The 15,605-nt window shown below is 42.3% G+C and overlaps 1 protein-coding gene across 2 annotated transcripts in view; it reads left to right on the top strand.

The window, feature by feature from the left end:
- ZNRF2 (zinc and ring finger 2) overlaps positions 1 to 12,671 on the top strand; it is a 56,028-nt gene extending 43,357 nt beyond the window's left edge. The window contains exons 3-4 of one of the 2 annotated variants that reach the window (XM_079947446.1): positions 11,786 to 11,891; positions 12,533 to 12,671. In XM_079947446.1, coding sequence (XP_079803572.1) covers positions 11,786 to 11,891; positions 12,533 to 12,590 — 164 coding nt within the window. In that variant the 3' untranslated portion in view covers positions 12,591 to 12,671. Of the gene's footprint in view, positions 1 to 7,347; positions 7,421 to 11,785; positions 11,892 to 12,532 lie in introns of those variants that run through there. The other variant, XM_079947447.1, reaches the window with a different exon arrangement.
- Positions 12,672 to 15,605: the final 2,934 nt, after the last annotated feature.

Genomic DNA, 15,605 nt, shown 5'->3' with positions numbered 1-15,605 from the left:
AGCGATCAGGCCATGGCACTTCTTTAGTTTCACTTTTACTTAGTGTCAGATCACTAACATCCATAGAGGCGAACACCAGGTCTAAGGCATGTCCGTGACTATGAGTGGGCCAGACTTATTCAGGGACAGCCCCATTGAGGCCATGCTTTCCATGAAATCCCAAGCAGCCCCTTGTAAGGTTGTGTCAGTGTGGATGTTAAAATCCCCTAGGACAACCAAACTAGGTGTCTCCAGGAGAACATCCGCCATGACCTGAAGCAGCTCGGATTCCTCCTTGGTGCAGCAGGGAGGTCGGTACACCAAAAGGAATCCTGTACTTCCCCTATTGCCCAACTTCAGAACATGCACTCAGAGAACTAGGTCTTCCCAATAGGACGCCTGGTGCAAACTAATGACTTCCTAAAAATCTCTGCAAACCCCTCCCCCCAAGGCATGGGTTGCTGTGCGTAAGAGAAACCTGGTAGACAAGCAGCGGCAAGGACAGTCCCATCTGCTTCATCCAACCTAGTCTCTGTTACACATGCCAGGTCACGTCCTCCATCCATGATCAAGTCATGGATGGCAGTAGCCTTATGAATCATTGACCTGGCATTGCACAGCAACACCTTCAGGTCATGTGGGTATCCCTTGCTGATTCCAGTATCTGTCCGGACAAGACCAGACCCGGAGTAAGGGATAGTCCTCAAATAACGACTAAACCTGCCTCCTCGGTAATGACATGGTCTCGTCTTAGCGTAACTCCTCCTCCAACCCATGATCAGTGAGATCAGTTGTCCCAGTTGGAACCTATTTTGATGGGCATTGTGAACAACAGGGTCCATTATGAGCAGCAGCTCATGCACACACAAATCAAGCAAAATAACAGTTTCAATTCTGGATCATTGGTGCTGGAGAAATGTTTTATATACTTAGGCAGCAGCATCCATATTTTGGAGCCAATATCATACATTTAGAGGCAAGCTCTCTGAAGACAGAACAAACGTTCTGAACTTACTGGCACTAGCACAACATTTCTAGGAATCTGAGCAACTAGGCGCCTAGGAGTTTTCTTCGGGTGCTGCATCTGCTGTCTTGCAATTAGTTGAGTCCTTGGAAAGGCATTACACATGCTATAAACAACCTGAATGAAACTCTGCATTTTGCATTTTATAAATTTATATTTTGTAAGATGGAGCATGGTTGGGTTCTGCTGCAATTGGGAGCTTTGGGGTGCTTTGTTTTCATGCCAGATGCAAACCTTAGGTTAAAGGTAAAGGTAAAGGTACCCCTGCCCGTACGGGCCAGTCTTGACAGACTCTGGGGTTGTGCGCCCATCTCACTTAAGAGGCCAGGGGCCAGCGCTGTCCGGAGACACTTCCGGGTCACGTGGCCAGCGTGACATCGCTGCTCTGGCCAGAGCCAGAGCCAGAGCCGCACACGGAAACGCCGTTTACCTTCCCGCTAGTAAGCGGTCCCTATTTATCTACTTGCACCCGAGGGTGCTTTCAAACTGCTAGGTTGGCAGGCGCTGGGACCGAACGACGGGAGCGCACCCCGCCGCAGGGATTCGAACCGCCGACCTTTCGATCGGTAAGCCCTAGGCGCTGAGGCTTTTACCCACAGCGCCACCTGCAATGTACACATGCAGTTGTGCATTCCACATGCTCTTAAAATATGCTGAGAGAAAGAAGTGGACCCAAATACAAGATTAATTTAACAAGGTTTGAATGTCGCTACTTCTATTTCTTTTAAAGCTGTCACATGGGTAAATGCAACTGATATAAGTTAGCTGCAGACTCTGACTCATTATTTTCTGCTTTGACTGTTCTTGAGGTTCTTATCAGAGCCATTAGGCTTAGTTTGGTTTTCCTTTCTCCTCATTCTCCAGTTGATTGTCTTCTTGTAGTTCTTGCCCCTCACAAGATCCATTCTTTGAAATTTTCCTGTTTCTGTTTTCATATAACAGTATCTAATCTCTAGACTCTAAGGCAGACTTCAGCCATCATGCAGACTACAGTATTACAAATATGTAATTGGGCGAAACTGCATATTCATTAGTTGGGTGATTCACCCCTGACCTTGCTGCCCTGCTTTCCAATGACACTTGCTTCTTCCATTGTTTGCTAACCCTAGTTTCTTGTCTTGCAGTGTCTTCTATAATAACTCTTAGATTTGATTTCACCATAATCATGTAACCAGTTTTTAAAATTGCACCTTTATAGGGTGATATTCAACTATGTTTTATTCGGAGATGTTTCTACATCTACACAACAAAAGCCAGAGTAGCTTGTCTGGTCTGTTAAGACTATTCCACGCAGGAATAGTAAAACAGTTGTATCAGAATTAACTGAAAAACCACAAGCTTGCACAAGTACATTGTGGTTTTGGTTGGTACCAGTAAAGCTTTTGATTTACTAACCCTAGGTAGAATCCCACACATTAAGCAAATAATAAGCCCTTGAGCAAATGTTTTACTTTTGCCATTAACTGAAATGCTTCTGCCATTGGAAGGGATAATCTCACAAATACAAATGAGTTGCTAAGAAAGGTATGCAAAAAGTCAGTAAAAACAGTTCAGAGAAAAAAGGGTGTGGAGCTTTTGCACGTGTAGATTTACAATACAGTATGCGTACATTTTCTTATGAGAAATGCACAGGGATTGTTTTCTGTACCTCGTGATTCTACTGGATAAGAACTACCTGGAATGTCCTACACTTAATCAGTTTCTAACTTTAAAGGTCATTCCGAGGACGTCATAAATTGTGTCTGCAACTGCTGCAGTCTTATGACTGCTAGGAACTGTACCTGAGGGCAAACCCTGAGCCTTATCTTTCACTATGTTTATGGAGCGATTTTATTTGATTGACCATATAAGCATCTCACAAGAGACCACAATTATTTTGTTGATGTAGCTCTTTGAATCAATAAAAGCAGTTTTCTTTTTCAGGGTTTCTCTGTCCTTATGACTGTATTTTGTAGGTTTGCAGTTGTTATACCTTACATTGCAGCCCTATGTATGTCTGCTCAGAAATCTGCTTAATGGGGCTTACTCCCAGTTAAGTGTGTATCAGATTGCAGCTTTAATCAACATTAGTCATAATTGGAGCAGACCTATTGAAAGCAATAGGTTTAAGTTTAAGTCTGTTGCTTTCAAAGGGTCTAAGCTGAGTGTGAGTTTTTGGTATACCGTTAGCTAAAGTGTTTTGCTGTTTTTTTTTTTTTTAAAAATAAATCCTAAAGCTGTAATTGATCTCTCACAATGTGGATTTTGTTTGAAATGTGATGTGGTATGAGTCAGTAGCAAAGGAAATTCTTGACTTCAGCATTTTCTGCAACAGCTTAGACACCAGATAGGGTTGCAATTTATGCCTGCCTCAGTCTTTTCCAGGGTTGCGACTCTGTGACAGAGTTACACATACTGGAATGATCTTTTCTATTTCAGATGAAAATATAGTACTGGTAATTATACCTGTTTTTGTTTTTATTTTTTAAATCAATTTTTATTGCAGGAAGTGGTGTGTATGTGTTGCTGGTTTGTTTATGTTAAAATCTAAGTAGGAATTTCTGAACTATTGAGAAGGATTTTTGATTGAAAAATGCTTGCTGCGCCAAGACGGAGAATTGTGACATTGTTTAACATTGTAGCTTATTTCATACAGTGTTGACTGTTTACATTTTGAACACTGGAAACACCCAGTGTTTCCATAATTTGTATAACAGTGTCATCTTACCTACAGGGGTTTAAGCTAATGTGTTAATCTTACCTTTGAAAATGTTTATTTAAGGGCCCTGGTTGCATCCTGTTGAGGAATTATGTACAAAATGTCAGGCTGAGAGATATGGTGGAATACAGAACCTAACACCCACAATAACAATGGAAGAGGTGCCTGAACAGTTGGGTACACATGCAACTCAACTGGAGTGGTCTCCTAATGGATGTTGCTATGCAGGTTTTTGCCATAGCAAGTCTACATTCAAATACTTCAGAACTTGCAGGATTACCATACATCTATTCCTATTGGTCCCCATTTTCAACAAAACAACTTCAAAGGGAGGCTCCATTGTGAAATTGTTAAACTACAGTGGTAACTTTAGTTACGAACTTAATTCATTCTGGAGGTCCGTTCTTAACCTGAAATTGTTCTTAACTAGATGCGTGCTTTTGCTAATGGGGCCTCTTGCCGCTGTGCCGCCAGCACACGATTTCCGTTCTCATCCCAGGGCAAAGTTCTCAACTCGAGGTAACTCTTCCAGGTTAGCAGAGTTTGTAACCTGAAGCGTTTGTAACCTGAGGTGTTTGTAACTCGAGGTACCACCGTATAATGCATTAACAACTTTTTTGAGGCACCTTATGTTTTATATGGGTGACAAGTAGCATTCATTTTCCTCTTCTAGGTCTGCCCTATAGTAGATTTCTTTCTGGCTACAACTCTGTGGAACTTTTATTTCACTGGATGGGTATTGTAGACTGAAACACCTGGTAGACTGAAACACCTGTGAGTCAGAACAGAGGCAGTTCTACACAAAAACATGTAGATATATATAGTTGTCAGTAGGTTTCCAACAGAGGGTGCTTATGTCCATAATGTTTTTCCACCGCAGTGTCTAGAAAATTGCTTGTTGATAAACTGGTCCAGGCTCACAATGATGGTGAGTTGAATTCCTAGTAGAATTTTCCACGTGTTTCCTTTCCATTAGTCAATCTGAGCCTGGACCAGTTCATTCAATGGGGCATTCTGGTCCTACTTCTTTCGTTTTATTTAATCACCTTCAGCACACATACCTTAAGGTGATATACAAAATACAATAAAAACAACACAAGCAAATCCTAAGCAGGCAGAGAGCTATCCATCCTGCTGCCAAGCTTCCTTGAACAAAAATATATTCAATAGCTTCCAGAAAGTACAGTGTGTGTTTGTCATATAACGTGACAGGAATACCGTTCTACAAAACTGGTGTAGCCTGCTCCAAGTTACTGTGGAATGGGCTTCTGATATCTTTGGAACTTGAAGGAGAAGCTCTTTTGAAGTCAGCAGCGACCCACTTAGTATATATGGCATGAGGTTGTCTCTCAAGTAACCTGGTCCTGAGTTGTAAAGGATCTGACAGTGGCAATGCCTTGAATTTGATCCAGTAGCGGAGTGGCAGTTGGTGAAAATCCTACAAGCCAGGTTTTATGTCCTGGCAGCAGTTTGCCCCCACAAGCCACCATATTCTGCAACAGATGAAGTAGAGTCCAGACCAAGGGGAGCCCCCCATGTATCCCCATTTGTTGGAAACCTCCTGATTACTACACACACACACACACACACACACACACCACTATCTTCCACTACTGCAATTACTCAGTATTCCCCCTTATATTGAGGAGACCCACACCTGGCTGTGAGGGACATGGCTGTCATGGACATTGGGGGTGGGACTGGACTAGCTAGCATGGATCCCTTGTGCATGTTTTCAGTGCTTTTGGTTTCCTGTAAACACCCCCAAAAGTCTTCTTTCTAGGAGGATCAGATCACCCACCGGTGTCAGTATCTTAGTGGTTAGGACTCTGAACATGGGTGCTGCCTTAGCTTCTGCCTTCGTAGCTACTTCCCCTCACAGATGTAGATTGACTCGGTTTCCGTGCAACGCTAAATCAAACCATGACTTGGTGCAGGCTCCCAGAGAGGAGATTGTGGCTCGCAGCTGCTTTGCTCTTCCTCTGGTCTCACTGCTGTGAACCAAGCCACAGTTTGGTTTAGTGCATTGTCTGAACCCAGGCACGTGATTTGTCTTGCTCCAGGCAAGCCACAAGTTGTAAACCAAGAACAAATCTTGGCTACAGCTCATGACAAACCACTAGCCTGGGCTCAGATGACATGCTAAGCCAAACTTTGGTGTAACTCTCACAGTGAAGACAGCTATGACACCTGAGGGCTTAACAGTGCCTACCAAGTGACAGTGAAGAGGGGTTATTTCAAACTACAAAAACTTGTTCTGCAAGTACACTGGTTTGTCTATAAGGTGCTAGAACTGTTTTGCCCTGAATCAGCCCATTGATGTATGTAGCTCAGTACTGTCTAACCTGGCTGGCCCTCCAAGGTCTAAGGTAGAGACATTATTCAGACCTGCCTGGACCCTTAATTGGAGATGCTAAGGTTTGAATTTTGGTCTTCATGTACACAAACCATTTTTCTTTTGTGAAGTGATTTAGTGCTTTATTTGTTGAGGTCTAAAACTTTCAGGGAAGTCATATGTCTTTTATATTGGTATTCCCGTCTTCATTGTGGCTCTATGTAAGCACTCAGAATGGGTAAACATCCTCAGAACAATGGTTACATGCAGCATTTGCCACCTCCTGGAGTCCACCCTACTCTGCTCTCCATGTGTTTGCTGTAAATGTCTACTTTGGATGTGTGCTTATAGAGCCCCTCAAATGAAAACGTAAGATCCTAACTTAGGGTCATTTGATTGAAATAACACCCTATTTTGGGAGGTACGGTTCTACAGGTACACATGCCAACAAAGAGAGGTTGAGGCAAGCATGACCATATTAACTCATCACAATCCTTTGACTTACCAGGAAGAAAATGCATTGTTAACAGCCATATTGAAGTCTTGCTAAATGTGTAAAAATAAAGCTACAGACAGGTTTGAAGCTTGTCCTTTGTTAAGAGTAAAATCAAAACATCCAGAGCTTCTTGCCATAGCTTGGTTGGAGACAGAATGCTGCTGAATCCCAATTGTTGGAGATTTCAGGAGGAGAGAGTGATCTTTTGCTTGGGACCTGCTTGCGGGCTTCCGATAGGTATCCCTTTGGCACTCTGAGAACAGGCTAGCGGACTGGAAGTGCCATTTGCCTCTTGCAGCAGGCTCTTCTTAGATTCTTCCGTATGTTATAACTTTCATTAGGCTACGCCACTTGCATTGTTTTACATTTTACTAATGTATCAGATTTTAAGACTGGTTTGATCATTGTCAAATTATATTTGTATGAAATCGACTTGACATACAAGATGTTTGCTTAATTTACCAGTATCAGTGACTGCAGTACATAATTAAAAAAACAACAACAAGCTTTCTCACTAATTTTACACACACTTTATTAAGCGTCTCTCTTTTCTTTGCATGCAAGTTCTGCTTTGAGGACTTAAGCACTTGAGTCCATTGTTGCTTGCCCTGGCATGTAAAATAAGCACAAAGGAGATGAAGTTGGGGGTGGGGTGTCAAAATGTAAGGCACTTAAAAAAAATCTACATGTTATGGAAATTAGAAGTATCTCTGCAACTTAGGGCAACTGTCACTGGCCTAGGAATAGCATTTTATTCTCGGCGGCTTCTGTACTATTACTAAAATAAAATCTATTATCACTCTTGATTTTTCTAGGGGAGTGCACATTGTGTGCTGCTTTTGTGATGGTCTGCTATCATTGAGGGTTCAAGAACAAAAAAGTATTCAGGTAACATGCCTGATCTTTCATCAGTCAAGTTGTAGTGCTTGTCTGTCTCTCTCCTTCCCTCCCCCTTTCCGCCCCCATTTCCACTGAAACAGATGAATTGTTTTGGATGCTTCGTCTGAATGGCAAATATTTCTGTTATGAAGCAGAGCATGGAATCCTGTTGGATGCTTTCATTAAAACCAATATATATTGCAGATAACAGGCTTTTGTTTTGCTGTCTGCTTTACTCATGCTGCCTTGACCTACATTAGTATAGACGTTTACTAAGAAGAGCTTTTTATTTTGCATTTTGGGTGCATGAAAGCTACTGATTCCAGACTTGATACAAATGTCTACAGAAGCACCTAGTATATTGAGTTCACTGACGCACAAGCAGCATTTAATTGATTGGCCTTTAAATAGCTATCTCCTTTTCTCCAGTGGTAAAATCTTTACATACCCAGCTACTAAATATCAAAGCATATAATAAATTATGCCTAACTAGCCTCCACCGTAAGCAGCTGAACCTCAAGTTGGTTTGAGGAAGGCCAGGTCAGATGTAGGAGAGAACTCTGGGGTTTCTATTTCTTTATCATAGATCTTGCTAAGCAAGGGTGTGACTAAGTGCTGTCTGCACAGTCTGGGTTGCCTTGTGGCAGCAGGTAGTGATATCATGGCAGTTATGGAAACCTCCACAGCAGTACAAATTGGTTTGCTCCAAGGTTCATGTACGACTTTGTTCTCTGTGTGTCATGTTCTCTTTGCATTTATCATGCCACACTGGTGATAAACCAGGGATGATTGGGTTGTGCTCAGAATCTGGCATTGATTCACTCCAAGCAGTTGCTTAGGGTATAGTTTCTCTGTACGTCAAGGTTACGGTGACAACATTTGCTATGCAGAAGAGGAGACTGAGGAGAGCCTTGTGGTATGTGAGTCTTAGTTTATCTGGCCGCCGTGGAGACTGTAGACTTGTGGAAATGGCTCTTTGTGGGAAAGTCTGTAAATGCATTAGGCACTTACATCAATTTGATCTGAAACAAGACTTGAATTTTAAAGTTGCTTCTAAAAATTATGCCTTCATAACAGTGGATTGTGCAAACTCAAAGCCTGCCAGGATGAGGCTCAGAGGTGATTGGGGATTGGACAGAAAATTCAGCATCTTTTATCTTGTGAACAGCCCTGAGATCTTGTGATGTAGGATGGCATATAAAGCAGATAAATAAATATTTAGAGAAGATGCCTTTAAAGTGCCAAGTGAATCAATCGGTAAAACAAAGTGAGCTTCTTCATAGTGTAGGCATAAGACACTTAGGCCTTGCTGTCCAAGCCGATCAGGTTTCCCTTGGTTTTTAAGTATCCCACAAAAGCTTGGAGTTCATACCCTGCTGGATTGCCATAATTTTAGGTCATGGCTGAGTGCAAGGGGGTGGGGAACCTTTTTGACCTGGTGGACCAGATTTTTATCTGTCTCCATCACCACAGTCCAACTTTACCAGGCCAATAGCCAAACAACTGGCTGTTGGGTGCTTGGGAAATGCAGTGCAAAGCACATTACAAGCTCTGTGTTTCCCAAGAGTTGAGCAAAGGGCCAGAAAAGCTGCTTTCTGCAGGGATCGGCTGCACAATCAAGTTTCCCCATGGGAAGTTAGATTGCACAGTCATTCCAGCCACATCTGTACCCATGAGCATGATGGGCGTGGTTTTAGGAAAACAGCTTAGTTGGCCAATTTGGGATGTAGGCCAAATTTGACCTGTGGTCTGGAGGTTCCTCACCCCTGCTTTAGTGTTAGATGAGTTGGGGCAAGCACAAGTGAACTGCCAGAGTTGTGTGTTCCTTCTCCTATAGGGCCAGGGTTACTTTGGCAGAGTTTAGTTATGCTTTAATTAACTCCAGCCTTACTGTGTATTCAAACAAATAATCTAATTACAGTTGTACCTTGGAAGTCGAATGGAATCCGTTCGACTTCCAAAACGTTCGGAAACCAAAGCACAGCTTCTGATTGGCTGCAGGAAGCTCCTGCAGCCAATCGGAAGCCTCAGAAGCCCCGTTGGACATTTGGCTTCCAAAAATAGTTCACAAACTGGAACAGTCACTTCGGTGTTTGCGATGTTCGGAAGCCAAAACGTTCGAGTACTAAGCTTTTTGAAAACCAAGATACGACTGTGTTGTAATAAGCTAACTTGGTTTCAAGTTGGCATAGTATGAAACTTACCAATGTGTATGTTTAAACCAGGATCCTACCAACTAAAATGAAACACTACCAAAATTATTATCTTAGCTATTTGGGAAGAGGAGTACAGAATGGAGCATGTAAGCCCAGTTCTTGGCTCGGGCCCATTCAGGCATGTTTTAATTATTGACTAGAAACAGAAGGTTCATAAAACCATGCCAGTATAGGTAGAAATTGCTTCTTATAAACTGCGGACATTTTAATTTGACCAGCTTCTGCGAATTCTTCATACTGTGGAAATAGGAAGATCTGTTACCTTTCATGTAGCATACTGAAATTGCCTGAAAAGTATTTCATAAAGATTTCACAGGAAAAAATAAGAATTTGTTTCAAGCCCTAGTTCTGTGGAGAGAATTAGCAATTCTGATTTTTCCTTACTGATTTGAATCTCAACACAGAGAGATCAGTTTATAGTAAATCTTGACATTAATTCAAAGGATTCATCACAGAATTGTTGTCGCATTGGTATTACAGCTTTGTCACCTACAAAAATATCCCCGTTTGGGGGATCGTTGTATCCACTACTAGTAGTAATTTACTAAGAAAATGCTCAGTTTGGGTGGGATGAACCCCTTCTTGGCTGTTTTTGTCTGGTCAAATAGAGAGCATGCTTGAAAAGTTATTCAGTTGTATGAATAACTTACAAACTTTTTACTCTTTCATTAGTTAAGAAGTTGTAAACTTCCAGTTTCTGCTTCTTCAGTGGGAAAAAAACCATTTAAGGTATCTATGCGCCATCATTCATAACCTACTTTGAAATTAAATTCTGGCGTGTTGTCACATGCCTTTGTTTTTACACCATCAGAACTCACTTTCGCTCCACAAAAAGAGATGCCTCCAAATTCTGGAGCTGATTTTGAACTTCTAATCAAGTGGAAATAGACATGGATTGCAAGGGGAAAGGGAGGGTCTCACTGGTTCTGGAATATCCTTGTTATTTAGATATGGCAGGCATAGATTTAGCCATCCCTAGCTTGCAAAGGTAGAAGGCAAGGCCAATCCACTTCTTGTAAGAGACAGTTTCTAGGTGCAGCATACATGGATAGGCACTCAGCACAATTTAATCCAAAATTGGCAATGCTGTGCAGAATTAAACCTCTTTCACATTCATCAGCTGCTTCAAAAGCCTGGCAGGTGGTGAATGTGGAACACTGCTTTCCAGGTTCAGTGCCGGAACAGTGGTTGGCTCTGGCAAACCTCTGCCAGATTGAGCAAAATCTGGTGAGGTAAAGCTACAGAAATCAAGCGCATGGGCTTATTTTGCAGAAATTCTGCCTCAGGTTTTGTCCAGCCCTATGTCATCTGGAAACCATATTGCACAACTTGCAATCTGGAAGCGAATGGGTGTATCTAGTGTTGATGTCTAATTACTTTTTATGATCACCACTTCAGCAGTAGGGATGTATAGAATCTAGTATGTCAGAGGTGCTTCTTTTCCATGTTCAGGCTTCAGGTGATAAAGGTCTCTGTTCCGTAAGGAGGTATATACTATAAATATTGATCTTTGAATTATGGGGAAGGCTGAGAGAGCATTTATATTATTTTCTGTCTATATCTGAGTTGAAATATATTTTATACCATCATAAATAACTCATTTTCCAAGTGTGGATCCTTAGTAGCCAAGTGGGTACCATCAATTTAGAGCACGAAGGTTAGTAGGCTTGGGGAGAAACCCCCAAGCAACCCTCCCACACACACAAAAAAAAAGGCTTTGGAAGAAATCCCTAAGAGGTGGAAAACCCCAAAAGAGCCTGTGAGGACCAAGCATGCTTAGTGGTCACAGAATGCTGTCGAAGTGTTCAAGGGTGGAAAACTGAGAGAACATGGGATGCATTGGAGTTTACTGAAAGAGGGCATGGCTGGCTGACTGGCTGGAAAGCTTTGATGCAGGTCTTCCTTGTTGTTTTCTGTCTGCACAAGCATGTGAGGTATTGTAATCTTGAGCCCTACATTCCAATAGCTTGTTTCACAACAGTATTCCATTAGACTAAATCAAACCACAGTATGATTTGATTTTGTGACTGTTAACTTCATTGAATGTTAAACGTGATAGATCTCATCTTCCTTGCCATTTCTTTAAAGGATATTGCCAATACTAGGAATGAAATATATATATTTTTTTGTCTCTGTTGTGTTTTGCCTGTGTCTGTAGAGGACGTGCTGAGTAAAGATGCTGGGGAGTGTGCAATATGCCTGGAAGAGCTGCAGCAAGGGGATACAATAGCACGATTGCCTTGTCTATGCATATATCATAAAGGGTAAGTACATGCCAAACAGAATGCAGCAGCTGGGACTTGGAATCATAGAATTGTGCAGTTGGCAGAGACCCAAAGGGTCACCTAGTTCAACCCCCTGCAAGGCAGAAAATTCAGCTAAAGTATCCATGACAGGTGGCCATCCAACCTTTGCTTAGAAACCTCCAAGGAAGGAGAGTCCGCAGCCTCCCAGGGGAATCTGTTCCACTTAACCATTCTAATAATTCACTGAAATAATTTTAATAGGTTTGCATTTAAAAACTGTCAAAAATGAGATTTGACAAGGTGGGATTTCTAGAGCTTATCCCCTCAGCATACTTACTTTTCCTGTTAATTGTTTTTCTTTTGAAATCTTACTTCATAGTATGCAAGGACCCTCAAAAAGACGCCTTTACTGAGGTTTTCCAATATATAGCTTTTTGATTGATTGATTGATTGATTGATCAATTACAAGTCTGTTAACTGTTATGGAAAAACCATTTCTGAATGATTGCCCTAGTTAGCATGATACTTTCATTATAACGAAAGCATTTACTTGAAAATATTTTTTTTTCTGTTTTCGTGGAGCTGACTGATAAGCAAACTTCTCTTTGTGTTTCAGCTCCAGTAAAGAAATAATTCTTCTCTCTCTCGCTCTCTCGTAGATGCATAGACGAATGGTTTGAAGTAAACAGATCTTGTCCTGAGCATCCCTCAGATTAACGTCAGAGTTTCCTGTTTGTGTAGGTAACTACTGTCATATAGGTTGCTGTCCCCAAAGACCAATCTATAAAGCTGAGTAGCTTTCAGTATCTGGCTGTAGCACAAAGTGAGTTCTAGTGCTCCAATAACCTTTTGCTCCAGCTACTTTTCTTAATGGTACATTGGCACAATAACTTCTGGGATTGGACGCAGTTGTTAAATGTATTTGATTCTTGCACATGCTAGAGACTTCAGACCATCGATCCTGTCACTGATGATGGGGATGAATGCTGAATCCTTGCCGCCTGAACCACCTACTCCCTACTCTTACCATGGGGATTTTTGTGTCAAGAAATTCCTGCCTTAACCCAATAAACCACCTTTGTTACTACTTTAGGCTTAGGGCCCTCGTATTTACGGGACCACCTCTCCTAGTATGCCCGGCAAGGACCCTAAGGTCCACGAATAACCATAGTTTAGAGGTCCCAGGCCCTAAGGAAATCAGACTATCCTCTTCTACCAGGGCCAGGGCCTTTTCAGTGATGGCTCCGACCTGGTGGAATGCTCTGTCCCATGAGACTATGGCCCTACAGGATTTAACTTCCTTTCGCTGGGCCTGTAAGACAGAGCTATTCTGCCTGGCCTTTAATTTGAATTCAGCCTGATCTTTTATTTCCCTTCACATCCCTCCCCCTCCCCTTTTATGAAGATTCCCCACTCTGGGACCCCACAGCTAATTCTCCTCTGGCCTCCTCGCTGGCCCAAGTAGGACTAATTCAGCCAGCTAGCCCTGGTGACTATCTAATGTTTATTGGATGGATTTCCCCAAAATTGATTTTTGAACTTTGAATTTTATTGTCATTCATGCTTTTATACTGTATTTTATGCTGCTTCCATGTCGTATTATAATTAAGTGTTTTAAATTTGTTGTTAGCTGCCCTGAGCCCGGTTTTCTGAACCGGGAAGGGCGGGGTATAAATAAAAAAATATTATTATTATTATTTATCCAATTCTGCTGGAGTCATCTTACCATTCTGGGCAGCAGTGCTGGCCCAAGACATTTTGCTGCCTGAAGTGGCATGTAAATAAATGGTGGCCCTGTTATGGCAAACACTTTATAAAGGCATTTTCTGCACCATTCAGACACCAGTTCTTACCCTGTGTGTCCCAGATGTAGCACTTAGCATCTTGGTGCCTAATGCTTAGTAATCACAGTGGTAGGCTGTTTTTACTAGACATTAAGCAATGTGGAACTGGACATTCTGGCATGCCCTTTGTAGACCAGCAATCGGTGCCATTTGAGATGCTCTTTAAAGAGTTGTCTCTTAGCATATTCAGTTCTGACTTGCTGGAACTAGACATGTTACTATTCAGTAACATCTTTTTCATGACTTTTATCCCCACAAGGAAAAAATATTATGTGTCATACTTCAGGCATATTTTTTTAAAACTTGAAAACCACAACTGTGTTAGAGCAGGGCAGCAATACTTTCTAAACTTCCTATTTTTAAATGCCTGCTGGCATTTATGTCAAGTTATTTGAGTTGGCGCACAATACAAGTAACTCCTTTAGGCCCGCAGGTACCAGAAAGGCTTTCCTCTCTACACGCACCCCGAACAACAGCCCTCACATGCTGTATCAAAAATTGCTCTTGAAGCATGATTAATTTTTCAGAAATGGTTTTTTTGTGCCCCACAATGAATGTCTGTTCAATGGAAATGTATAGTGAAAAGTCTCACTGTGCCCATAGCGTTACTCATGTGGTCTCTTGATTGTTAATCATCATAGCCTTGATCAAAGAAGGCCCTTTCTTTTTCCTTCCCCGCCCCCTTTTTACTATTTACCAGGTTTCATCTACTATTTCTGCATTCTTCAGTCATCTTAGAAACCACAATACAGATGTGGTGGGAGTGGGGAGGAGTTATGGCGCTGAATGATGGGTACTGCCATTTAAAAATACTCCCTGAGCCTCAAGCCATTTCTGTTGTTAACAAGTTAATACAGTATTGAAATACTAGTGCATTGTGACAAAAGGTGGCTCAGTTCACACATAATGCTAAGCCAAACTATGGCTTGGCATGAACAAGCAAGCATGCAGGTGCATGTTTAGAAAATCACAGCCTCTTTGCTCTTCAGCCAGTCCTCCTGCTGCTGTACTTCCAGAAGCTGAACCATGGTTTGGCTTAGCTATACGTGGAAACCCAGGCTTGTAGCTGGTCTTGCTCCAAACAAACCATGAACGGTAAGCCGAGAGCTAACTCCGATTACAGCTTGTGGTTTGCTTGGACCAAGACAAACCACAAGCCTGGGCTCACATATAGCACTAACATGGCAACTGCTGGACCAGCAGGAGGGACAAATTTTCTAAATTTGCACCAGCTCACGGGCATATTTGGCTTGGCATTACTTGCAGAGCAGGTTTCCCTCCTGCTTAGGTAGTCCAAGAACAAAAGAAGTTTTCATGCCCAAATGAGTTATGGAGCTCACTACTTTTTGGCCAAGCCCAGGAACATCATATGGGCTCTGAGAAAATGGTGGGCAATAGTGGGGAGAATTTGCATGGCTGCTTCCCTCTTATTTCTCCTTCCTCCTGCCATCATGTGAAACGCAGAAGGGTTTAGCTTCCTGCTGCTCTATATGTGGGATGGGGGTAGATTATGGGAAAAGCCAAGGAGAACAGTATTCCTTCTCAAAATCCCCACTACACCACTATTACAGGATAAATACAGTGGTGCCTCGCAAGACGAAATTAATCCGTTCCGTGAGGCTCTTCGTATAGCGGTTTTTTCGTCTTGCGAAGCAAGCCCATTGACAGCTTAGCGGATTAGCGGCTTTTAGCGGATCAGCTGATAAGCGGCTTAGGGCTTAGGAAAAGGGGGGGGGAATCCCGCAGGAACTCGCAAGACATTTTTGTCTTGCGAAGCAAGCCCATAGGGAAATTCGTTTTGCGAAGCGCCTCCAAAACGGAAAACCCTTTCGTCTAGCGGGCTTTCCGTCTTGCGAGGCGTTCGTCTTGCGGGGCACCACTGTACAAG

This window comes from Podarcis cretensis (genome assembly GCF_951804945.1).
Source record: "Podarcis cretensis genome assembly, chromosome: 12".
NCBI lineage: Eukaryota > Metazoa > Chordata > Lepidosauria > Squamata > Lacertidae > Podarcis > Podarcis cretensis.
Note: the sequence above shows the minus strand (reverse complement) of the source record. Positions and strands in the feature narration are given on the sequence as shown.